Source organism: Neopsephotus bourkii, unplaced genomic scaffold, assembly GCF_033783945.1.
Source record: "Neopsephotus bourkii isolate Nb327-2 ecotype Australia unplaced genomic scaffold, CSIRO-AGI_Nbou_v1 NB_1343, whole genome shotgun sequence".
In the NCBI taxonomy this organism is placed as follows: Eukaryota; Metazoa; Chordata; class Aves; order Psittaciformes; family Psittacidae; genus Neopsephotus; species Neopsephotus bourkii.
This window is the reverse complement of record NW_026901823.1, coordinates 23,906-49,196: the sequence shown is the minus strand read 5'-3', so window position 1 is coordinate 49,196 and position 25,291 is coordinate 23,906. Positions and strand designations below refer to the sequence as shown.

General features: G+C 54.9%; 3 protein-coding genes across 4 annotated transcripts; 1 reads left to right on the top strand and 2 right to left on the bottom strand.

Annotated features, from left to right (window-relative positions):
* Window positions 1–1,032: 1,032 nt before the first annotated feature.
* On the bottom strand, window positions 1,033–14,335 carry LOC133219251 (IgGFc-binding protein-like). Its single transcript, XM_061366430.1, has 11 exons — window positions 13,095–14,335; window positions 12,176–12,492; window positions 11,536–11,860; window positions 10,630–11,225; window positions 9,230–9,794; window positions 7,800–8,386; window positions 7,144–7,717; window positions 4,194–4,393; window positions 2,744–3,124; window positions 2,377–2,663; window positions 1,033–1,116 (listed from the first exon to the last, which is right to left on the bottom strand). The coding sequence occupies exons 1-11, from the start codon at window positions 14,269–14,271 to the stop codon at window positions 1,047–1,049; spliced, it is 5,079 nt and encodes a 1,692-aa protein (XP_061222414.1). The 5' UTR covers window positions 14,272–14,335; the 3' UTR covers window positions 1,033–1,046.
* Window positions 14,336–14,437: 102 nt separating this feature from the next.
* Window positions 14,438–15,667, top strand: LOC133219254 (uncharacterized protein slr1819-like). Its single transcript, XM_061366434.1, has one exon. It carries the CDS (start codon window positions 14,438–14,440, stop codon window positions 15,665–15,667), a length of 1,230 nt encoding a protein of 409 aa, XP_061222418.1.
* A 2,617-nt stretch (window positions 15,668–18,284) lies between these two features.
* LOC133219252 (alpha-tectorin-like) lies at window positions 18,285–20,776 on the bottom strand. Of its 2 annotated transcripts, none has more exons than XM_061366432.1 (8): window positions 20,667–20,776; window positions 20,343–20,436; window positions 20,228–20,263; window positions 19,813–19,943; window positions 19,211–19,492; window positions 18,855–18,992; window positions 18,424–18,619; window positions 18,285–18,341 (listed from the first exon to the last, which is right to left on the bottom strand). In XM_061366432.1, the coding sequence occupies exons 2-7, from the start codon at window positions 20,377–20,379 to the stop codon at window positions 18,425–18,427; spliced, it is 819 nt and encodes a 272-aa protein (XP_061222416.1). In that variant the 5' UTR covers window positions 20,380–20,436; window positions 20,667–20,776; the 3' UTR covers window positions 18,285–18,341; window position 18,424. The 2 variants fall into 2 exon arrangements, with proteins under 2 accessions (XP_061222416.1, XP_061222415.1); XM_061366431.1 differs by having other exon boundaries at window positions 20,343–20,512; window positions 20,667–20,708.
* Between the last annotated feature and the right edge of the window lie 4,515 nt (window positions 20,777–25,291).

Genomic DNA, 25,291 nt, shown 5'->3' with positions numbered 1-25,291 from the left:
TTCCTTTGGGATTTGATCCAATTCCTTTCGGTTTGGCCTTAATTGCTTTGGGATTTGATTTAATTGGGTTGGGATTTGATTTCATTGGGTTGGGATTTGATTTGATGACACTGGGATTTGCTCCAATTCCTTTGGGATTCAGTCCAATTCCTTTGGTTTTGTCCTAATTACACTGGGATATGGTTCAGTGACATTGGGGTTTGATTAATTCCTTTGGGATTTGATTTAATGGGGTTGGAATTTGATTCCATGACATTGGGATTTGATTAATTCCTTTGGGATTTGGTTTAATTGGGTTGGGTTTTGATGTAATTACACTGGGATTTGATTAATTCCTTTGGGATTTGATTTAATTGCTCGGGTTTTGATGTAATTACACTGGGATTTGATTAATTCCTTTGGGATTTGGTTTAATTGGGTTGGGTTTGGTGTAATTAAACTGGGATTCTCTCCAATCCCTTTGGGATCCATTCCAATGCCTTTGGAATTCACCTTAATGAGTTCCTACTGACTTCCCCATCCCCATTCCCATCAGGACGTCCTCAAGTCCCCCCAGTCCTATGGGATCGCTGTGGGAACTGGGACATTCCATGACCCCAGCATCTCCTATAATGGGTGGAATGGAGAAGGTTTGGGATGAGCAGGAATGGGCTCATGGACACGGACCCCTTCCCCTAAACCCCATATTCCAAGCAGGAAGCCACAAGCAGAGGGGTTTATTGGTGGCCTCGGCCACAAGCAGCATCCCATAGAAACCAGGAGATGGGAATTTGGGGTGGGAACAATGGGGTTTGGTTCCGTTGGTCTTGATCTGAAGCTGGTTTGGGGTCCCCTTTGTGGTCCATTATGGAATGGATCCAAGCTCCCACCTCTACCAAGGTCTCCCAAATATCCCTTTTCCAGCCCAAATTTGAGGTCGGATCCAGCGTTTTCCATGGGTTTGAGGCCATGGGATCTGCTCCTGTTGATGTCCACCATGATGGTTTTCCTTCTCCCATAGGGGAACCCCAATGGGTGCCTTTGGAAGCATGGAGCATCTCCTCACATCAATCCCAGCGTGGTCCCATGGGGTACACGGGGGCTTCCACTTCCATCCGCACATGGGTGGGGGCATAGCTGGAAGACATGGGATATCTTGGGGTAACACCTTGGGAAAGGTGGGAAGTCCCCCCTTTTCCCCCCCAATGGTGGGGTTCTGGTCAATGGGACCATTTATCCCTATGGAAGTTGGACCAAGCTTCACCCTCTCCCCTCTCCATCACCCCAATGGTGAGGTTCTGGTCAATGGAACCATTTATCCCTATGGAAGTTGGACCAAGCTTCACCCTCTCCCCTCTCCATCACCCCAATGGTGAGGTTCTGGTCAATGGAACCATTTATCCCTATGGAAGTTGGACCAAGCTTCACCCTCTCCCCTCTCCATCACCCCAATGGTGAGGTCCTGGTCAATGGAACCATTTATCCCTGTGGAAGCTGGACCAAGCTTCACCCTCTCCCCTCTCCATCACCCCAATGGTGGGGTTCTGGTCAATGGAACCATTTATCCCTATGGAAGTTGGACCAAGCTTCACCATCTCCCCCCTCCATCACCCCAATGGTGAGGTTCTGGTCAATGGGACCATTTATCCCTATGGAAGTTGGACCAAGCTTCACCATCTCCCCCCTCCATCACCCCAATGGTGAGGTTCTGGTCAATGGAACCATTTATCCCTATGGAAGTTGGACCAAGCTTCACCCTCTCCCCTCTCCATCACCCCAATGGTGGGGTTCTGGTCAATGGAACCATTTATCCCTATGGAAGTTGGACCAAGCTTCACCATCTCCCCCCTCCATCACCCCAATGGTGAGGTTCTGGTCAATGGAACCATTTATCCCTATGGAAGTTGGACCAAGCTTCACCCTCTCCATCACCCCAATGGTGAGGTTCTGGTCAATGGACCCATTTATCCCTATGGAAGCTGGACCAAGCTTCACCCTCTGCCCCCTCCATCACCCCAATGGTGGGGTTCTGGTCAATGGGACCATTTATCCCTATGGAAGCTGGACCAAACTTCACCCTCTCCCCTCTCCATCACCCCAATGGTGAGGTTCTGGTCAATGAACCCATTTATCCCTATGGAAGCTGGACCAAGCTTCATCCATGAGCATGACTTGGGGTGGGACAGGATGGAGGAGAAGACTTCACTTACCCAAGTCACCTCCTTGGCTTTGGGGCTCAGTCGCTGTGGATGAAACCAAAGAAACTGGGGGACCCCATCTTTGGAGGCCACCAAACCCACCCCATTGCTGCCCCATGGAGCTGGGTCCCTACCCTGCGAGCCTCAAGCATCTCACCCCATTGAGGTTAGGGGGGGTCCACGTCCCCATCCCACTCACCAGCCCACAAAGTCCCTGGCTTTCCAAGCATCGACCACCTCGGCGATGCTCCTCACCAGGCGCCCATCGGGGAGCTTCAGGTCATCACGGGGGTCCCCATTGAAGTTGCCACAAGGAGCGCAGAGCCGGTTGACCATGGTGGCCCCGACGGTGAGCGTCACGGCGCCTATGGGGCTGAAGAGCACGTCCATGCCCGATGCATGGGAGACGGTGACGTTCCCGTCCGCGCTGGTCAAGGAGATGGCTTTGGAGATGTTGGTTGGGACATGGGTGGAAAGACCATTGACCTGCGGTGAGGGGATGGGGTGAGCACCCCAAGAGGAGGAGATGACCCCACTCAACGCCCCCTCAAGGCCCATGTCCTTACCCACACCTCCATGTTGGTGTTGATGGTGATGAAGGCCTCCCGGAAGAAGATGAAGACGGCAACGGCAGCGGGGACCTGGTCCTCCCGGCACTCATTGACCTCCAGCACCAGCTTGAACCAGTTGGGTGATTGCTCGTCGCAGAGGGCGGCCACTTTGTAGGTGCCACTGGTGAGGAGCATCCCCTTGGTGCCATCGAAGGTGGTCAAGGAGGCCCCAGGGCTGAGGTGGCATTGGCCTTGCTGCTTGACGCAGAGCTGAGCCCCGTCCCGTGTGGAGCAGACGTGGTCCTGGGGACACCGGGTGTCCTCACAGGCAAGGCCCTGGGATGGGTGGCAGGCGCATCTCCTGGTGCAGTTGGTGGAGGTGATGGTCTCTCCTGCCTGGGAAGGGCAAGGTCCGTGTGGATCAAGCGTCTCCATCACCAGGGTTTGGCATCTCCAAGGAGGGAGGAGGTCCCAAAGGGAGAGAAGAACCGGATGGAGATGGTGGAGGTGGTGGAGATGATGGAGATGGTGGAGACAATGGAACTGATGGAGATGGTGGAGGTGGTGGAGATGATGGAGATGGTGGAGGTGGTGGAGATGATGGAGATGATGGAGATGATGGAGATGTGGAGATGATGGAGATGGTGGAGGTCGTGAAGATAGTGGAGATGATGGAGCTGATGGAGATGATGGAGATGGTGGAGGTGGTGGAGATGATGGAGATGGTGGAGATGATGGAACTGATGGAGGTGGTGGAGATGATGGAACTGATGGAGATGGTGGAGGTGGTGGAGATGGTGGAGCTGATGGAGATGATGGAGGTGATGGAGATGGTGGAGATAATGGAACTGATGGAGGTGGTGGAGATGATGGAACTGATGGAGATGGTGGAGGTGGTGGAGATGATGGAGGTGGTGGAGATGGTGGAGATGATGGAGATGATGGAGGTGGTGGAGATGATGGAGATGATGGAGGTGGTGGAGATGATGGAGGTGGTGGAGATGGTGGAGATGATGGAGATGATGGAGGTGGTGGAGGTGGTGGAGATGGTGGAGGTGGTGGAGATGATGGAGATGATGGAGATGATGGAGGTGATGGAGGTGATGGAGATGATGGAGCTGATGGAGATGGTGGAGATGATGGAGATGATGGAGATGATGGAGCTGATGGAGATGATGGAGATGATGGAGGTGGTTGAGATGATGGAGATGGGGGGACTCAATGAATTGCTTTCCCTTTTCCAGAGGAACAACCCCTGGATTTGGGAACGCTATCACCCGTGTTCTTCTGGACATGTGGCCTTAAGAGGATCCCCTCAAAGATGGACACCCCAAACCTCCTGCACCGCCTTGATGGGACACGGAACCCGGAGACCCCAACGTGCTTGCCTTGACCCAATGGGACAACCCATCTCATTGCAGACGGAGCCTCCTCCCTCAAGCAGAGCCTTGGTGCCCGGCCTCACCTTGAGGTACCTTCCCTGGTGCGAGCAGCCGCACTGCTCCATGGACACGCAGGTGTCTCCATCGAAGAGGAACCCCTCATCGCACTGGCACCCCTCAAAGCAGCTCCACGTGCATGGGGCCGCCACGGAGAGGCTGGAGCAGGTGAAGTCGCACGTGCGGGTGCAGAGCTCGTAGTGGCTATGGGGTGGGCAGGAGGGAGCTGGGCAAGGAGGGGAAACGCCTTTGTAGCCACCCGAACCGTGCCCTTGGCCACCTCTGATGCCAGCAGAAGACCTTCAAGCAACCCAACCCCTGCTTTGAGGACCCAAAGGGAAGCGTTCCTGATGGCAACCACATTGAGGGGCGCCCATTTCCACCTCCTTGCATCCATGGGGATGCATCCATAGGGATGCTCTGGAGGAGGTGGGGTGGGATTCCTACCTTCTAAGGTGCTTGAAGCCCCAAAATGAGCTCCTTTAGGGGGTTTGAAGGTGATTTTGGGGCTGTTTGATGGAGTTTGGGGTGGGTTAAGCATTGAGGACCCTCTTGGTGTGGCAAGCAATGGAGACCTTGCCTCCAAAGCCCCAATGGTCAAACTGGGTGGGTTTTATGGGGGGGAACGTGGGGTTTGGGGGAGAACAGGAGCTTGGACTGGGTTTTATGGGGATGCGTGGGGTTGGAGGACAAGAAGGAGCTTGGATGGGTTTTATGGGCACGTGGGGTTTGGGGGCAGCACAGGAGCTTGGGTGGGTTTGATGGGGGAAGGTGGGGTTTGGGGGAGAACAGGAGCTTGAGTTTTATGGGGGGGAACGTGGGGTTTGGGGGAGAACAGGAGCTTGGATGGGTTTTATGGGGGGAACGTGGGGTTTGGGGGAGAACAGGAGCTTGGATGGGTTTTATGGGGGGGGAAGGTGGGGTTTGGGGGGAGAACAGGGAGCTTGGATGGGTTTTATGGTGGGAATGTGGGGTTTGGGGGAGAACAGGAGCTTGGATGGGTTTTATGGTGGGAAGGTGGGGTTTGGGGGAGAACAGGAGCTTGGATGGGTTTTATGGGGGGAACGTGGGGTTTGGGGGAGAAACAGGAGCTCTCGATGGGTTTGATGGGGGGGGAACGTGGGGTTTGGGGGAGAACAGGAGCTTGGGATGGGTTTTATGGGGGGGGGGAACGTGGGGTTTGGGGGAGAACAGGAGCTTGGATGGGGTTTATGGGGGGGGAAAGCGGGGTTTGGGGGAGAACAGGAGCTTGGGTGGGTTTTATGGGGGGGAACGTGGGGTTTGGGGGAGAACAGGAGCTTGGATGGGTTTTATGGGGGGGAAGGTGGGGTTTGGGGGAGAACAGGAGCTTGGATGGGTTTTATGGAACGTGGGGTTTGGGGGAGAACAGGAGCTTGGATGGGTTTTATGGGGGGGAAGGTGGGGTTCGGGGGAGAACAGGAGCTTGGATGGGTTTTATGGGGGGGAACGTGGGGTTTGGGGGAGAACAGGAGCTTGGATGGGTTTTATGGGGGGGGAACGTGGGGTTTGGAGGAGAACAGGAGCTTGGATGGGTTTTATGGGGGGGAACGTGGGGTTTGGGGGAGAACAGGAGCTTGGATGGGTTTTATGGGGGGGAACGTGGGGTTTGGGGGAGAACAGGAGCTTGGATGGGTTTTATGGGGGGGAACGTGGGGTTTGGGGGAGAACAGGAGCTTGGATAGGGTTTTATGGGGGGAACGTGGGGTTTGGAGGAGAACACAGGAGTCTGGATGGGTTTTATGGGAGACGTGGGGTTTGGGGAGAACAGGGAGCTTGGATGGGGTTTGATGGGGCGGGAACGTGGTGGTTTGGGGGAGCAGCAGGGAGCTTCTGGATGGGTTTGATGGGGGGGGAACGTGGGGTTTGGGGGAAGAACAGGAGCTTGGATGGGTTTGTATGGGGGGGGAACGTGGGGTTTGGGGGAGAACAGAGAGACTTGGGATGGGTTTGTATGCGAACGTGGGGTGTGGGGGAGAACAGGAGCTTGGATGGGTTTTATGGGGGGGGGGAAGGTGGGGTTTGGGGAGAACAGGAGCTTGGGTGGGTTTTATGGGGGGGGAACGTGGGGTTTAGGGGGAGAACAGGAGCTTGGATGGGTTTTATGGGGGGGGGGAAGGGTGGGGGATTTGGGGGAGAACAGGAGCTTGGATGGGTTTTATGGGGGGGGAAGCGTGGGGTTTGGGGGAGAACAGAGAGCTTGGATGGGTTTTATAGTGTGGGAATGTGGGAGTTTGGGGGAGAACAGGAGCTTGGGGGGGGGGTTTTATGGGGGGGGAACGTGGGGTTTGAGGAGGAGAACAGGAGCTTGGATGGGTTTTATGGGGGGGAACGTGGGGTTTGGGGAGAGACAGGAGCTTGGATGGGTTTTATGGGGGGGGGGAACGCCAGGGGTTTGGGGGAGAACGAGGAGCTTGGATGGGTTGTATGAGGGGAGAACATCAGGGGTTTGGGGGAGAACAGGAGCTTGGATGGGTTTTATGGGGGGGGGGAACGTGGGGTTTGGGGGAGAACAGGAGCTTGGGATGGGTTTTTATGGGGGGGGAACGCGGGGTTTGGGGGAGAACAGGAGCTTGGATGGGTTTTATGGGGGGGGGGAACGATGGGGTTTGGGGGAGAACAGGAGCTTGGATGGGTTTTATGGGGGGGAAGGTGGGGTTTGGGGGAGAACAGGAGCTTGGGTGGGTTTTATGGGGGGGAACGTGGGGTTTGGGGGAGAACAGGAGCTTGGATGGGTTTTATGGTTGGAATGTGGGGTTTGGGGGAGAACAGGAGCTTGGATGGGTTTGATGGGGGGGGGGAACGTGGGGTTGGGGGAGAACAGGAGCTTGGATGGGTTTTATGGGGGGGGGGAACGTGGGGTTTGGGGGAGAACAGGAGCTTGGATGGGTTTTATGGGGGGGAACGTGGGGTTTGGGGGAGAACAGGAGCTTGGGGGGTGCTCCTTGGGGTACTTACGGCAGAACGTGGGTGCTCTCCATGCTTTGAGGTGGGCGCCGGCAGCTTGGCAAGCAGCAGCGTAGGCTTGGATGCTGTGGCAGAGGACCTCAGGAGCTCCATCAGCAGCACAGACGTCATGGAGGCAATGGGTGAAGTACTCCACCGGGCTCACCTTCGGGTGGCAGGAGCTGAACGGTCCCAGTGGATCCCGGATGATCCCACAGGATCCATTGCCCCCATAGGGAGCGGCGGAGGTGGCGTCGCACGTGGGGCAGGAGGTGGTGGCGCAGCCATCGCTGCAGGCCCCATCGTCCCCATGGACCTTCCAGGAGGTGACAAAGTCCTCGGTGCTCTGCGCCAAGGAGCCCCCGGGGACCCGGAAGTCATCACTGGGGTCCCCGTTGTAGTTGCCACCCAAGCCACACACGTGGCCCTGGTAGGCATCAGGGATGGTGACCAGCAGGTAGGTGGCCACGTTGTAGAGGACCCGGATGCCGGCCACGGACTGGAGGACGATGTTGTTGCCCTCTTGGCCGACGCGCATCTTCTTGTCCTTGGTGACCAATGGCAGCGTGTGGCGCTCTCCATCCACCTATAGGGTGGGTGTGGGGTGAGGACGGGTTCCCATGGAGACCCATGGGACGCATGGACCACGCGGCGCCCACCCAACTCACCACGACCTCCCATGGCCGTCCCCTCTCCATGCTGACGGTGGAACCATGGATGGAGGTGACCACCTTCTTCATCAAGGCCACGTCGCCCCGGTGGCCCACGTCGTGCTCCAGCAGCACCGAGAAGTCCATGAGCCCCTTCTCCTGCTTGCAGAGCTGCACCAAGACGTAGGTGCAGGAACCCCGGAGGTCAAAGGCTCTCCCATCGAACGTCACGTAATGGGGGTCACCGGACACCACCAAGCGCCCGTAACCGGTGGGGTAGCACCCCAAGAGCCCGTCCTGCACCCTGCACTCCTCATGGGGACCGCAGAAGGCCTCTTGGCACTCCACCACCCCATTGGCCTCGCAGCGGCACCTCTCCCGGCACGAGGAGAAGAAGACGTCACCCTTCTTATGGTAGAGGCCCCGGTGCTCGCAGCCACACTCGGTCACCGGGACGCACTCGTCCCCACTGAGGACAAAGCCATGGTCGCAGAAGCAACCCTCGGTGCATTGGGTTGAGTCACAGGCACTGGTGGCCCCACGGCACGTACTGGGGCAACTGGTCCCGCAGAGCTCGTAGTGGGAATGGGGAGGGCAGGAAGGACCTGGGATGGGAAGAAGAGGAAGAAGGAAGGAGTTGGAAGCAGTAGGATGAGAAGGGGCATGGATGGGGTATGGAGGAACCCATGGGGTTGGTGGTGCAGCATCGCTGTGGGTATAGGGATGGGTTTGGGGTTCCCATTGCGTGGAGGGGGTGTGGAGGAACCCATGGGGTTGGTGGTGGAGCTGTGGGGACAGGGATGGGTTTGGGGTTCCCATTGCATGGATGGGGTATGGAGGAACCCATGGGGTTGGTGGTGGAGCTGTGGGGACAGGGATGGGTTTGGGGTTCCCATTGTGTGGAGGGGGTGTGGAGGAACCCATGGGGTTGGTGGTGGAGCTGTGGGGACAGGGATGGGTTTGGGGTTCCCATTGCATGGATGGGGTATGGAGGAACCCATGGGGTTGGTGGTGGAGCATCACTGTGGGTACAGGGATGGGTTTGGGGTTCCCATTGCATGGATGGGGTATGGAGGAACCCATGGGGTTGGTGGTGGAGCTGTGGGGACAGGGATGGGTTTGGGGTTCCCATTGCATGGAGGGGGTGTGGAGGAACCCATGGGGTTGGTGGTGGAGCATCACTGTGGGTACAGGGATGGGTTTGGGGTTCCCATTGCATGGAGGGGGTGTGGAGGAACCCATGGGGTTGGTGGTGGAGCTGTGGGGACAGGGATGGGTTTGGGGTTCCCATGGGGTTGGTGGTGGAGCATCACTGTGGGTATAGGGATGGGTTTGGGGTTCCCATGGGTTTGGTGGTGGAGCATCGCTGTGGGTACAGGGATGGGTTTGGGGTTCCCATTCATTCCCTGTCCAGGAAGGATGGAGACCCTCCTTGAGACCCCACTCACCGCAGAAGGTCGACGTCCTCCATGGCTCCACCTTGACCCCATGGCTTTGGCACTCGGTCACGTAGGCAGCGATGGCTTTGCACACGGTGTCCCGGTGGCCTTTGTAGTGACAGGCATCAAAGGCACAGTCCTCCAGGAAGGCCATGGGGTTGACCACCCCATGACAAGCCCTCAATGGCCCTTCCACCTCGGTGATGACCCCACAGTACCCATCCCCACGATAGGGCTCCTTCTCCTCTTGGGTGCACGATGGACAAGCCCCTTCGCAAGCAGAGGAGCAACCAGGGACATCTCCCACCTTCCAGCTGTTGGCCAAGTGGACCTCATCGGTGGCCCGTTGGCCATCGCTGGTCACGAAGTCATCGTTGGGGTCCCCGTTGGCGTTGCCGCAGAGGCCGCAGACGGCGCCGGCGTAGGCCATGGGGAGGAGGACCCGGGCGTAGCTGTACCAGTCGAAGCTCACCCTTAGGCCAAAGGCGGTGCGGGCAAAGCCATGGACACCACTGTGGTAGAGCTCGAACTGGTCCCTCTTGGTGAAGGGGAGCTCCACGAAGGCACCGTTGACCTGGGGAGGTGGGGGGAGAAGGGTGGTGGTGGGCCCAAGCTCATGCAACCTGCCTGAGATAGGGTTTGGGTTGGAGGAGGCCTTGGAGGCCACCTGAGGACATGGGCACCTTCCACTGGACCGGGTTGCTCCCATTCATCTCAATGGGTTCATCCAAACCTCCTCAGTTCAACCCATCCCGATGTCCCACCACCCTCCTAATGGAAAACCCCCTTAGATCCCATTTACCAGCCTCCCTCTTCCATTTGGAAGCTTTCTCCTCATCCCACCCCTCCACCTCCTCAAAGCCCCTTCCCATCTTCCCCATAGCCCCTTTAGGCCTTGGGGGTCCTTTTGGGAGAGGTTTCCTGCTCCGGTTCCACCCAGAGCTTCCCACATGGAGAGCTCCCAGTCCCGACCCCGATGCCTTGGGATTGGGGTGGTTTCCATAAGCCAGGAATGGCTTCCAGCCAAACCCAAGTGAGCCAAGACCTAGGGGAGGTTGCGAAACCCTTTCCCATGGACGCGGTCCCCAAGAGCATTGGGGTTGCTCAAGAGCTGGATGCTCTCCAGGTGGAGGCTTCGCTGTTCAATGGGAGAACATTGGTCCAAGAGGGAAACCCAAGGGAAAAGCTGTTCCCAACCATAGTGATGCACACTTGGGCTTGGGCAAGGTGAGAACGGAACCGTTCCCATAGGAACTGAGTCACTTTGCAGCTGGAGAAAGGGAATGGAAAGCCAAGGATGATGGGATATAGGATGGGTTTTGGTGGAAAAATGAGCAGAAAAAGGGGTTTTTGGGGCAGGGAATACACATTTTCCATGCAGGTTGAACGTGGGTTTGGTGGCCACCTACCATGACCTTGCGTGGATGCTCCTGGCTCATGGTGATGACGTCGCCATAGACCTCCAAGGTGAGGGTCTTGGTGAAGGACACGGCTTTGCTGCCCCGGTTGTTGTTCTCCACCTTGACGGTGAATGGGACCAGTTTGGGGTCCCTTTGGTTGCATAGGGCGGCAAACTGGTAGATGCAGGTCCCTTGGAAGTCGTATCTCAGCCCATCGAAGGTGGTGTAGTGAGGGTCACCCGTCCCGATGCACGTGAGGTGCTTCATGGCCTGGCACCTTGGGACGCCATTGACCACCGTGCACTTCTCATGGGCTTTACACCCCTTCTTCCTACAGGTCACTTGGCCACCGTGGCACCCACACCAGCTTTGGCACGTGCCATCGCCCCAAAACTCCTCTTGGGCCTTGTAGGGGACCCCGTTGTGGACACACGGACAGGTCTCCATTGGGACGCAGGTGCGGTTGTGGAGCACGAAGCCATCGTTGCAATGGCACCCCGGGGTGCAGGGTTCAGTGCAGGAGGTGGGAGCTGTGGGGTGGGTGCAGGTGGGAGGACACCCGGTGCCACAGGCCTCAAAGTGGCTGTTTTGGGGGCATCTTTGAGCTGTTGGGGTGAGAGGGGAGAAGAAGACCTCAAACTAAGCATGGAGAGGGGCAGCGCTGGAGGTGCTGGCTCAGATGATGCCTACAAGGGAGCCCAAGCCCAGGAGATGCCCCTCAAGGAAGCCCTACATAGGTGATGGGTTGAAACTGGGTTATGGGGTGGTTCGGCATGGGAAGAGCAACCCAACCCTTCGTTGATGCTGGTTGACATCAACTTGGTTGACACCTCCAAGCCTCAACTCAATGGGCCGGGCTTGGATCCCCATGAGGAGATGTCCCCTCCAGTGCTTGGAGACCCCATAGGAACTCACCACACGTGGCCTGCAGCATCTCCTGGCCTCCACAATCCTCTTGGCATGGGGCCTCTCTCCAGCTTTCAGCCCAATCCCCCATGGTAGCAGCTTGGGTGCCATCAGGAAGCCTCATCTCATCCTCAGGGTCCTCATTGAAGTTGCCACAGAGGCCACAGGTAGCCCCGAAGTAGCTGCTGGGCACGGCCACCATTATGGCCCAGTCTTCGTCGTAGGTCACCTGCAGGCCAAAGGCTGTTTGGAGCATGGGCCTCCCTTCGTTTCGGGAGATCCGGATCTTCCCAGCTTCCAACGTGGTGGGCACGTGGATGGGCTTGTTGTTGACCTTGGAGGACAGGAGAAGGAGAAGGTTGGTTGGGCACCTCTGAGCCCCAAACCCCGTTTCGTGGTGGTTTTATGGCCTTAAACCTGCTTTTTCCCTGATTCTAACCCAAAAGTGGCCATGGTTTGGTTGGTGGCACCTCTGGTGGCATCTCAGTGGGGTTCCAAACCCGCTTCCCTTCACCCCTACGCCCCAGTTCTCCATGGTTCTGGTAGTTCTCCATAGGTTCCGGTGCCACCCTCACCCACCACCACGCTTGACCCTCTCCCACTCGGCTTCGCCCATGGGATCCCACATCCAAGACCTGGCAGAACCCACCTGGATTCTACCTCCTTCCCCTGCGTGGATGGAGATGTTGGACCCGTACACGTAGACCTTGCTCCACCACTCCTTGACGTTGCCTTCGCTCTTCTTCTCCTCCACGACGAAAGGCACCAAGGTGGGGTCGTTGCCACAGGACTTGGCGATGGTGTAGGTGCAGCCACCGCGGATGTCCATGGTCATCCCGTCGAAGGTGTGGTACTGCAAAGCCTGGGAGCCCATGCAGGTGCCCATGTAGTCATGGGTGCAGGTGGCTACCCCCTTCTCCAACTTGCAGGTCTCCTTTGCGCGGCACTTGAGGAGCCGGCAGGGATCTGGAAGGAAGCACACGTGGGGTCCATGGGGAGAGGGATGGGGACAGCATCACCAGCACCATAGGGGGTCAACCAGCACCTCCAAGGTCTGGGCTTCACCATCTGGGTTGACCACATGTGGCCACCATCACCATAGGTGGCCAACCAGCACCTCCAGGGCTTGGGTTTGACCATCTGGGTTGACCACTTGTGGCCACCATCACCATAGGTGGGCAACCAGCACCTCCAGGGCTTGGGCTTGACCATCTGGGTTGACCACTTGTGGCCACCATCACCATAGGTGGCCAACCAGCACCTCCAGGGATTGGGTTTGACCACATGAGTTGACCACTTGTGGCCACCATCACCATAGGTGGCCAACCAGCACCTCCAAGGCTTGGGCTTGACCATACGGGTTGACCACTTGTGGCCACCATCACCATAGGGGGTCAACCAGCACCTCCAAGGCTTGGGTTTGACCATCTGGGTTGACCACTTGAGTCTCCTTCCATTGATAGACCATTGATCTACGGATCATTGATGGATCCCAACCTATCTCAGGTGGGTTTGGCCACCTAAAGGAAGCAGAAAGGGGTTGAAGAAGGTGACCATGGGACACTCACCACTGTCGCAAACAGCCGCCAACCCATAGGCTCTCTGCTCCCGGATGCCCACGCTCAGCAACCCAAAGGGGGACCCCTCATTCTCCACCCTATGGACCGAGAACTGGTTCCCCAAGCCCTGCTCAGCCCAGGAGTAATCGGTCCCTGGGACCTTCTTCCACACCAGGTTCCTCAAGGGGCTCTTGTTGAGCATCATGGAGGACGTCTCCGAGGTCTTGGCAATGAGCAGGGCGTAGTTCTCATACCCATCCAGAGCGATGGCGTTGTAGGAGTGACAGTAGCTGGAGACATCTGGGATGGTCATGAAGAAGGGGTCGTAAGAGATGGACCCCTTGGTACCTCCATCGGCAAAGAAGATGACCTGGATGCCAGCATTGGCCGACAGGTACAAGGTGTTGGATGCTTGGAGACCATAGAGCGTTGACCTGCTTGGCCGTAGCTCCCGGACCTCCTTGAGGACCCCGTGGTGAGACTCCACACGGGTCCTCTGCGAGGTGGACACGTAGACGATGTCCGCTTGGGTCTCAAAGGGCAACGGGGGCACGATGAAGGTGGTTCCCCAGTTAGAAACCGGTTGGAGCTGCTCCACCAAATGGTCGCATTGGGTGAACCTGGCCAAGCAAGTGTGACCGGTGAAGACGGCCACGGGTTGCTGGGCCACGATGCGGGTACCGGATAGATCAGATGGGCTTTGGAGCTGGGCTGCTTGGAAAGGCTCCAGGTTGATGGTAAGGACCGAGCCCCGAGGGTAGGCCCGGCCTTGGTAGGTCACCGTGGCCTTGAGGTGGACGTCAACCACGGTGGCTTCACCCCATGAGACCACCACGAACTCCCCATAGCGGTCGGTGCCCACATTGGGGGTCACAACGTGGTACTCGGTGCCCCAAGCGTGCACCGGGTACACGGCGGTGGAGTCCACCGAGGTGGGCTTCTCGTTGACCATGACCACGGAGATGGCGTTGGTGGCCTTCACCACCACGGTGTTGTCGAAGGCTTTGCTCCCGACCATCTCTGCTTGAGGGGGGATCTTCACCAGGATGGTTTGGCCGGTGGTGGCCTGCACCGTCATCCTCAGAGCAGGCTTCTTCATGGAGATGGTGATGGAGGTGAAGGGGGAGCGACCGGTGAGGAGCAGCTTGAAGTCGCTGTGGAGGGTCTGCTGCAGCCCGTTCTGCATGAAGGCCACCACGAAGTCTTCTCCAAGGTGGGGTGAGGAGGAGGAGGAGGAGATGAGCAACCAGAGCAGCACTGGAAGAGGAGGGTTGGACACTGGGGTCTTTGTGAGACGTAAGGGTAAGGGGGGGAATGGGGCTCAAGGTGGGCTTGAGGTGGACGTTGGTCTGATGGGCATTGATCTGATGGACATTGATCTGATGGGCATTGATCTGATGGGCATTGCTCTGATGGACATTGATCTGATGGGCATTGATCTGATGGGCATTGATCTGATGGACATTGACCTGATGGGCATTGATCTGATGGGCATTGACCTGATGGGCATTGATCTGATGGGCATTGATCTGATGGACATTGATCTGATGGGCATTGATCTGATGGGCATTGATCTGATGGACATTGACCTGATGGGCATTGATCTGATGGGCATTGACCTGATGGGCATTGATCTGATGGGCATTGATCTGATGGACATTGATCTGGTGGGCATTGATCTGATGGGCATTGATCTGATGGACATTGATCTGATGGGCATTGATCTGATGGGCATTGATCTGATGGACATTGACCTGATGGGCATTGATCTGATGGGCATTGACCTGATGGGCATTGATCTGATGGGCATTGATCTGATGGGCATTGATCTGGTGGGCATTGATCTGATGGACATTGAGCTGATGGGCATTGATCTGATGGACATTGATCTGGGCATTGATCTGATGGGCATTGACCTGATGGGCATTGATCTGATGGACATTGATCTGATGGGCATTGACCTGATGGGCATTGATCTGATGGGCATTGATCTGATGGGCATTGATCTGATGGACACTGATCTGATGGGCATTGATCTGATGGGCATTGATCTGATGGGCATTGATCTGATGGGCATTGATCTGATGGACATTGATCTGATGGGCATTGATCTGATGGGCATTGACCTGATGGGCATTGACCTGATGGGCATTGATCTGATGGGCATTGACCTGATGGGCATTGATCTGATGGGCATTGATCTGATGGGCATTGATCTGATGGGCATTGACCTGATGGGCATTGATCTGATGGGCATTGACCTGATGGGCATTGATCTGATGGGCATTGATCTGATGGGCATTGATCTGATGGACATTGATCTGGTGGGCATTGATCTGATGGGCATTGACCTGATGGGCATTGATCTGATGGGCATTGATCTGATGGACATTGATCTGGTGGGCATTGATCTGATGGGCATTGACCTGATGGACATTGATCTGATGGGCATTGACCTGATGGGCATTGATCTGGTGGGCATTGATCTGATGGGCATTGACCTGATGGGCATTGATCTGGTGGGCATTGATCTGATGGGCATTGATCTGGTGGGCATTGATCTGATGGGCATTGATCATTGAACTCACCCCAGACCATCCTGGTGCAGCCCCCCAGGACACCACCTTCACCCCGGGCCATGGTTCTGCTGCTGCAGAAGAGGGGAAAATGATCAAATCCTTTGATTTCTGCCCAAAATGGGACTTCTCTTCGCCCCATGGCTTGAGGTTCTGAGCCTGGCTCTGGTGGCACGGGTGGACCTCTTGCTATTGGGGTCGCTGCCCTTTTCCCTTGCTTGTTTTGCCCATTTTCCCCCTCTTTTCCCCCAATCCCCCCTTTCTTCCCCCATTCCCACTTTTCCCTTTCCCCTTCCTCCCTCTTTCCCCCTTTCCCTTCCCTTCTTTCCCCCTTTATCCCTTCCCTTCTTTCCCTATTTTCCCCTCTCTTTCCCCTTTTTCCTCCCCTTCTTCCCCCTTTCCCCTCTTTCCCCCCTTTCCCTTCCCTTCTTTCCCCCTTTATCCCTTTCCCCCCTTCTTTCCCTATTTTCCCCTTTCCCCCTTTTCCTTCCCTTCTTTCCCCCTTTTCCCCTTTTTTCCCTTTTCCCTTTATCCCTTTCCTCCCATTCCTTCCCTATTTTCCCCCCTCTTTCCCCCTTTCCCTTCCCTTCTTCCCCCTTTCCCCCTTTATCCCTTTCCTCCCCTTCTTCCCCTATTTTCCCCTCTTCCCCCTTTTCCCTTCCCTTCTTTCCCCCTTTATCCCTTTTCTCCCCTTCTTCCCCATTCCCCCCTCTTTCCCCCTTTCCCTTCCCTTCTTCCCCCTTTCCCCCTTTATCCCTTTCCTCCCCTTCTTCCCCTATTTCCCCCTTTTTCCCCTTTTCCCCCCCTATTCCCTCCCCTCCATTCCCTTCTTACTCCTTTTCCCTTCCATCCCCATTCCCCCCCTTTTCCCCCCTTTCCTCCCCTATTTCCCCCTTTCCTCCCCTTTCCCCCCATCTTCCCCTCCCTTTCCCCCTTTCCCCATCCTATTCCCTTTCCCCTTCCCTCCCCTTCTTCCCCCTTTTCCCCTTCATCCCTTTCCTCCTCTTTCCCCCCTCTTTTCCCTTCCCATTCCCACCCCATTCCCTTTCCTCCCCCTTTTCCCTTCCCATTTTCCCCTTTTTCCCCCTTTTTTTCCCCCTTTCCCCCCCAGTCCCATCCCAGCCCCAATCCCAGCCCCAATCCCAGCCCCAATCCCAGTCTCTGTGTGGGGCTATGGAATTCCTAAGGAATTTCCTGGCTCCATTCCCATCCTTTCACCCATCACTGCCAAATCCCGCCCGGTTTTAACCCAATCTGGAGCTTTTACCTTGCTTCCGGCCCCAAAATCCACGGTTTTAGCCCCAAATCCCGACCCCGGCTCCTCTCTCAGCCCTCCTGCTTGTGCTTGGATTCCCGTTTTGGGATCAAACTCCCTCTAAACCGGGACAAACACCAGGGACCCCAGGGAGCGACCCGCCCACCCGCTGCTTTGACATCACTTTTGGCTGCCAGAATGGGTTAAAAAAGCTGGGATTTGGTTCAAACCCCCCCGAGGGCCAAAAAAACAGCGGAATTCCCGGAATTCCTACATAGGGATTGGGGGGGGGGGGGTTCCCGGATGGGTTGGGATGGTCCAAAATCACAAGGAGGGGGGGATCAGAGGGGGTTTGATGCTAAAATGGGGCTAAAAAGGGGGAAAAAGGGGAAAAAGGGGAAAAAAAGGGAAAAAGGGGAAAAAAAGGGGGAAAAAGGGGAAAAAAGGGAAAAAGGGGGAAAAAAGGGGGAAAAAGGGGAAAAAAGGGGAGGGATATTCCCAAATTATCCCATTGGGGGGTGTTTGTCCATTGCATGTGATGTGCTGGGGGGGTTGTGTGTCGTAGGCATGTCAGAGCGTGTTGGGGGTGCAATGTATGGGGGCTATCGTAACCCCACTTTTGGGGGGTGAAAAAGTTCCATTTTAGGGGAAAAAAATCCCAATTTGGGGATGTTTTTCCTGGAATATGTGAATTTTCCCCTTCAAATGACTCATTTTGGCTTTTGGCACCGAAAATAACCCTTAAATTTGGGTCCAAAAAAAGGTGGAAAATCAGAAATCTGAGCACCAAATAAAAAGGGAAAAGCATGAATCTGAGCACAAGGAAGAGGGAAATCTTAAATTTGTTGTAAATTTGGGCCAAAAGAAGGGGAAAAATCACAAATTTGAGGACAAAAAAAGTGGGGAATTGTAAATTTGTTGTAAATTTGTGTGCAAATAAGGGGGAAAACCACAAATTTGAGCACAAAGAAGGGGAAAATCTTAAACTGGTTGTAAATTAGAGCAAAAAGAAGGGGGAAAGCCCAAATTTAAGTACAAATAAAGGGGGAAATAATGAATCTGAGCACAAAGAATGGGAAAATCTGTGTATTTATTGTAAATCCATGCAAAAAGAAGGGGAAAATTGTAAATTTGTGCCCAAAAAGGGAAAAATCCCAAATTTGAGCACAAAGAAGGGGGAAAATCATCAATTTGAGCATAAAGAAAGGGGAAAATCAGGCATTTGAGCACAAAATGACCCAAAATGGGTTATTTCCACCCATTTTGTCCATCCCCTCCCCAAATCCCATGGCCACAAGTTGGAAGTGATGAGGACCCAGAAGCCACCATGTCCCAAGTGCTCTAGTGGAGGTTGATGCATCCCATTGGGTCCAATGCATGGTGAGGACACCAATGGGTTCTTCTGGCCCAATGGGTTTGATGGAGCTGTTGGAAGAAACCAAGACCTCAAAGGGATGAAAACTGCCTCAATTGTCCCTTTTCCTGAGGTTTTCACCCCAAAACCCACCTTACAACCAGCAGCTGTCGCTCTCGGGCACCTTGGGCGCCTCGGTTGGGACCCCGGGCACCTTGAAGTCATCCACTTGGAAGACCCATCGCCCCGGGACGTTGACGTTGGAGCTCTTGGTGATGTTGAGGATGGCTTCCGTTTGGGAGCCAGGGATGTTGTAGAAGTTGGTGTCATCTCCACTGTTGAAGCCAGCCTGGAAAAGGGGCCAACAAGGGGGATGCAGGAGGTGGATCCCACCCATGGCATGGGACAACCTCCTATTGGTGGTGGTGGTGGTGGCCGCCCAATCTGTGTTATGGGGCACGGCCAGTTCTTCACCCATAAACCTCTATTTGGGCATTGTCCTCTACAAGTATGGGTCAAAGATGGCACCGACCTTCTCCCCCGTTCCCAACCCCATCCCATGGCCTTCTCCTTTCCCCACATACGTGGGCTGGGGTCCCACCAAGCCCCGTTTCGGGGTCCCCATCGCTTGCTGCCCCTGTAGTCCATTGGATATCCCAGTAGTTGAGGATGATGAAGGAGCTCCTGGTGTCGGTGGTGAGGATGGCTTGGAAGGTGTTGCCCTGCAGAAAGGAAGGGGGAGATGGACACCAGAGGTGGTGGGATGAGGAGATGGGGATGGGGGGGGTGCTAAGGAAGTTCTCTTGGTGAGGAATGGAGCATCCAAGCTGGTTCCTTTGGTGTCCACCAGAAGATGGGATCTACCACAGCTTCTTCCATAGGGGGATGAGGTCAACACATGGGCCTCACCTGCCCTTCAAGCCATACCTATGGGCCTTACCTTGGTGCTGGTAGAGCCATAGTAGGCCACATGGTCCCAGGTGGCCACCAGAGCCCATGTGGCCGTGTAGGGGATGGTGGGGAAGTACTGGTTGATGTCGCTGGTGATGAGGGCCAGCAGCGCTGGGTCGGTGGTCTGGCGGTAGAAGACATCTCCTCCAAGCACGTTGTCCACGTCGGCCCAGTATGGGGCCACAAAGGGGCGTCCATCAGCCAATGGGAAGGGGTCTGGGGTGTACTGGTTGACCCGGGTGTCAAAGGAGATGACCCCGTTGTTGTTGACCTGGAGAAGACATCATCGGGTCAACCCCAACCTCCATTGGAGCCCCACCAGCACCACCCGTGGAGCTGGGATCCAGATGTGGTCTTGCCATTGACCTCTGCATCTCCATGACCATGCTTGAAGGCACCATTGCCCCGTCCCTAAATGTGGCCTCCTCCATGGGAGGTCTTCTCCTAGGACCCACCGGCCATAGGAGGACACTTGGATACACCAGAAATGGGACCAAACTGGGGGGAAAGGGATGGAATGGAGCAGAAGGAAAGGTGGGGATGGGGAACTGGGAGGTGCTCTTGGAAGTGGTGGGATCTTCACTCACTTACATAGAGGGTTTGGTGCTCCTGGCCATAGAAGGTGAAGGGCACAGTGAGGGTGACCCTCTCTGATGTCCCATCATCCAGCTTGGGGTTCTTCTGGTCCTGTTGCTCCAGACCATAGGGGTAGAGCAGGGATACTGGGGGAACACAGAGGTTGAGCTATTGGTGGACATCCCAACCCCATCCCATGGTCTTTGGGGTGGAAGCCACCCCCTTGGTCTTAAATGGGGCCTGAGCTCCATGTGGGTCAAGCAGGGTTGGCTTCTCCATGGTGGCCAAAGGGTAAAAGTGGGGTAGATGAGGCAAGAAGAGGACCCCCAACACCCATATTCCCCTATGGAAGCTCCTTTCCCACCCCACGAAGCAGAAACAAGCCCATTTTGGGTGGAAAAACCCAGTTTTGGATGATGTGAGGACCCACCTTTGTCTTCTGCTGCTTGGACGCTCCCCACAGCTCCTGGAGAAGACATGGAAGGGAAAGAGGAGCAACCATCACCCAGGACCGGAGCATCCTCAGATGTCTCCTTCCCACCTACCTAAGAGCAGGAGCAGGACCTGGAACGAGGCCTTCATCCCAACGCCTCCAAAGCGAGGGCCTTCTCCAATGGGAGGGCGAGGAGCAGCTTCCAACTGGAAAAGGGAAGAGTTGGATGGGATCTAAGGAAGTTCTTCACCAGGAGGGTACTGGGACATCGGAATGGGTTGACTGGAGAAGGTTCAAGGCCAGGTTAGATGGGGCTTGGTCCATGTCCCTTGGTTGGAACTGGATGAGCTTCAGGGCCCTTCTAAGCTGAACCCGTTCCATAATCCCATGGAATATCCCATTTCCCAAGGGAGAAGATGGAAATCAAACGTCCTACCTGGATCTCCTCACTGTGGTTTGATGTCCCAAGGGAACGAAGGAAAGCGGAGCTCAGGCAGCAAGAAATGGGTTTGGGGTCACGTCCTGCCCCTTCTTTTAACCTGAAGGTCTTCAGGGTCCATCCCACCATGAAGAAACCCATCCCACCATGAGGAAAACCCATCCCACCATGAGGAAACCCATCCCACCATGAGGAAACCCATCCCACCATGAGGAAACCCATCCCACCATGAGGAAACCCATCCCACCATGAGGAAACCCATCCCACCATGAAGAAACCCATCCCACCATGAGGAAACCCATCCCACCATGAGGAAAACCCATCCCACCATGAGGAAACCCATCCCACCATGAGGAAAACCCATCCCACCATGAAGAAACCCATCCCACCATGAGGAAACCCATCCCACCATGAGGAAAACCCATCCCACCATGAGGAAACCCATCCCACCATGAGGAAACCCATCCCACCATGAGGAAACCCATCCCACCATGAGGAAAACCCATCCCACCATGAGGAAAACCCATCCCACCATAAGGAAAACCCATCCCACCATGAGGAAAACCCATCCCACCATGAGGAAAACCCATCCCACTATGAGGAAACCCATCCCACCATGAAGAAACGCATCCCACCATAAGGAAAACCCATCCCACCATGAGGAAACCCATCCCACCATGAGGAAAACCCATCCCACCATGAGGAAACCCATCCCACCATGAGGAAACCCATCCCACCATGAGGAAAACCCATCCCACCATGAGGAAACCCATCCCACCATGAGTAAAACCCATCCCACCATGAGGAAACCCATCCCACCATGAGGAAAACCCATCCCACCATGAGGAAAACCCATCCCACCATGAGGAAACCCATCCCACCATGAGTAAAACCCATCCCACCATGAAGAAACCCATCCCACCATGAGGAAACCCATCCCACCATGAGGAAACCCATCCCACCATGAGGAAACCCATCCCACCATGAGGAAAACCCATCCCACCATAAGGAAACCCATCCCACCATGAGGAAAACCCATCCCACCATAAGGAAAACCCATCCCATCATAAGGAAAACCCATCCCACCATAAGGAAAACCCATCCCACCATAAGGAAAACCCATCCCATCATAAGGAAAACCCATCCCACCATGAGGAAAACCCATCCCACCATGAGGAAACCCATCCCACCATGAGGAAACCCATCCCACCATGAGGAAAACCCATCCCACCATGAGGAAAACCCATCCCACCATAAGGAAAACCCATCCCACCATGAGGAAACCCATCCCACCATGAGGAAACCCCATCCCATCAGGACCAAGCCCCATAAACACAATGCAATCTGCCAGCTTCCTGTCCATCCAGGGTTCAAGAGCCCATCTGAGGCCTGCAGAAGGTCATGGGAGACATCTGGCTCCATCCAGATGTTTAATGAGCCTCAGATAAGCTCTTGCCATGGACAGATAAGCTGGGCCTTGATGTTCTCCAGGCCTCCCACAAGGAAGATCCTCATTAACCAGCTCCATCCCATCCCAGTTCCATCCCTTGGAGGCCACAAACAGGGGGGGCAATGGGAAGAACGTGACCCAAGTACGTTTGGAGGAGGTTTGGGGGGCTCTTGGTGGTGGGGACCTTGCAATGGTGGTGGGGGGCAGGTGGGGATGTGGGGTATGGGGTCCTGCACCCATCACAATGGGGGTCCTGCACCCATTGGAATGTCCCTATGGGGGTCCTGCATCCATCACAATGTCCTTATGGGGGTCCTGCATCCATCACAATGTCCTTATGGGGGTCCTGCATCCATCACAATGTCCCTATAGGGGCCCTGCACCCATCACGACGTTCCCTATGGACCACATCACCCACCCCAACGTTCCCTATGGGACCACATCACCCATCCCAACGTTCCCTATGGACCACATCACCCACCCCAACGTTCCCTATGGACCACATCACCCATCCCAACGTTCCCTATGGACCACATCACCCACCCCAACGTCCCCTATGGACCACATCACCCACCCCAATGATCCCTATGGGACCACATCACCCACCCCAACCTCCTCATCATCCTTCCCACAGGGAAAGCCCTGGAGCCCCACATCCCCACGTCCTCTGGCTCCACCATGTGCCCCATTGACTCTAGGTCTCTGGAATCCCAGAGCTGCTTTCCCAGTCCAAGCCCCAACCCCACCTCCTGCCCATGGGACGTGGCCAATTCCAGCCCTTTTTGGCCCCGATTCCTCCTCCTATCAGAGGTCCCTATGGGAGCTCCAGCAGATAAGCCCCATTTGCTCATAAAAAGGGAAGTTTTGGGATCGAGCCGACAGATTCCCCTCATCCAACCTCACGGACCCATGGGTTTGGGGAGGACAAAGAGGAGCTGAAGCAGAAAGAAGCCCAAGGGTAGGTGCTATGGGTCCTTTGGGGAGCAATGGGTTGGTCCCTTTAGGCCGAAGGTGTCTGAGATGCCTTCACCCATGAAAAAGAAGTCCTAAATGGGTCAAATTCCCAAGAAAACCACTTAAAAATGGGGTTTCCTCCATCCCAAGCCCAAATTGGGATATTTTGGATGGATCCCCCAAGAAAACCACGTAAAAATGGGGTTTCCTCCATCCCAAGCCCAAATTGAGGTATTTTGGATGGAACCCCCAAGAAAACCACATAAAAATGGGGTTTTTTCTCCATCCCAAGCCCAAATTGAGGTATTTTGGATGGAACCCCCAAGAAAACCACATAAAAATGGGGTTTTTCTCCATCCCAAGCCCAAATTGAGGTATTTTGGATGGAACCCCCAAGAAAACCACATAAAAATGGGGTTTTTTCTCCATCCCAAGCCCAAATTGAGGTATTTTGGATGGAACCCCCAAGAAAACCACTTAAAAATGGGGTTTTCTCCATCCCAAGCCCAAATTGAGGTATTTTGGATGGAACCCCCAAGAAAACCACGTAAAAGTGGGTTTTTTTCTCCATCCCAAGCCCAAATTGAGGTATTTTGGATGGAACCCCCAAGAAAACCACGTAAAAATGGGGTTTTTCTCCATCCCAAGCCCAAATTGAGGTCTTTTGGATGGATCCCCCATCAACGTTGAGCAATGGGGGGCAACCAGCGGCTCTAAGAACATCCAGAAGATGGGAATGGCCAAATCCCTGCATTTTGGCCTCATTTTGACCCAAAATGGGGGGATTTTAGGGCTTGGATTCATCGCTATTGGGGTTTGGTGGCACCATGGCTTGAAGGTGGCATCAAGGAGGGGTTTGGGTTGGAGATAGGGGGAACGTGGGGGTCATTGGGGTGAGAAGAACCCAACCTCAAGTGACTTGCAAGAGGCTTCTATGGGGGATAAAAGGGTCTTTGGGGACAATATGGGACCTAAAGGGAGATGCTGGGGACACTTGGGTCACCCCCAGGTTCCTCTTTGTCTGTTTATGGCTCTTTTTACCCCAAAAACAGAGGTTCATTTCCCTTATTTGGGGCATTTCCAGGGATGGAGATGGGATTCTGGTGGCTTCCCTTGGCTCTGTGCTGCGGTGAGCATCAACCCAACCCCGTTCCCATCCCCAAAGCCCCAATTTCCCCTGATTTCAGCTTATTTTAGCCCCTTCTGCTTCATATTTCTGCAGCAAAACTCTTTATTCCCTTTATTTTCCATACATTTCCCCTTATTCCCTATTTTCCCCTTTCCCACTTTATTAACCCTTCTCTCCACCAAAAATCTCTCTTTGCCTGTTGGTTTTCACCAAAAAGCCCCCTTTTTTAACCCAAACCCCCTTATTCTCTGTTTTTTACCCAACCAAACCTCATTATTCCCTATTTTCACCCTAAACCCCCTCATTCCCTGCTTTTCCCTCCAGCCAAACCTCATTATTCACCCCAAACGCCCTCCTTCCCTCTTTATTTCAATGAAAAAGTGCACAGAACAGCTTTTTTTGCCCAAATTCCCCCTTTTTTCACCCCAAATCCCCATCGCTGCTGTTTAAACTTAGAATCCAGGAGCTTTCCTCACCTTTTTGGGGTGTTTTTTTCCCAGGAAAAGCTTGAATTCCCTCATTTCCCCCCTATAAAATCCATGTTTTGGGTTTGGGTTTGAGCATCAAATCCTCATTCCCTGTAATTCCCCATTTCCACCAATTCCCCATTTCCCCCAGTTCCCATTTCCACCAATCCCCATTTCCACCAATCCCCATTTCCACCAATTCCCCATTCCTACCAATTCCCATTTCCCCCAGTTCCCCATTTCCACCAATCCCCATTTCCCCCAGTTCCCCATTTCCAATTCCCATTCCCACCAATTCCCATTTCCCCCAATTCCCATTCCCACCAATTCCCATTCCCACCAATTCCCATTCCCACCAATTCCCATTTCCCCCAATCCATTTCCCCCAGTTCCCATTTCCCCCAATCCCCATTTCAATTCCCATTTCCACCAATTCCCATTTCCCCCAATTCCCATTTCCCCCAATTCCCATTTCCCCCAATCCATTTCCCCCAATCCATTTCCCCCAATCCCCATTTCCCCCAGTTCCCATTCCCCCCAATCCCCATTTCCATTCCCCATTCCCCCAATCCCCATTCTCCCTCATTTCCCATTTCCCCCAGTCCATTCCCCCCCAATCCCC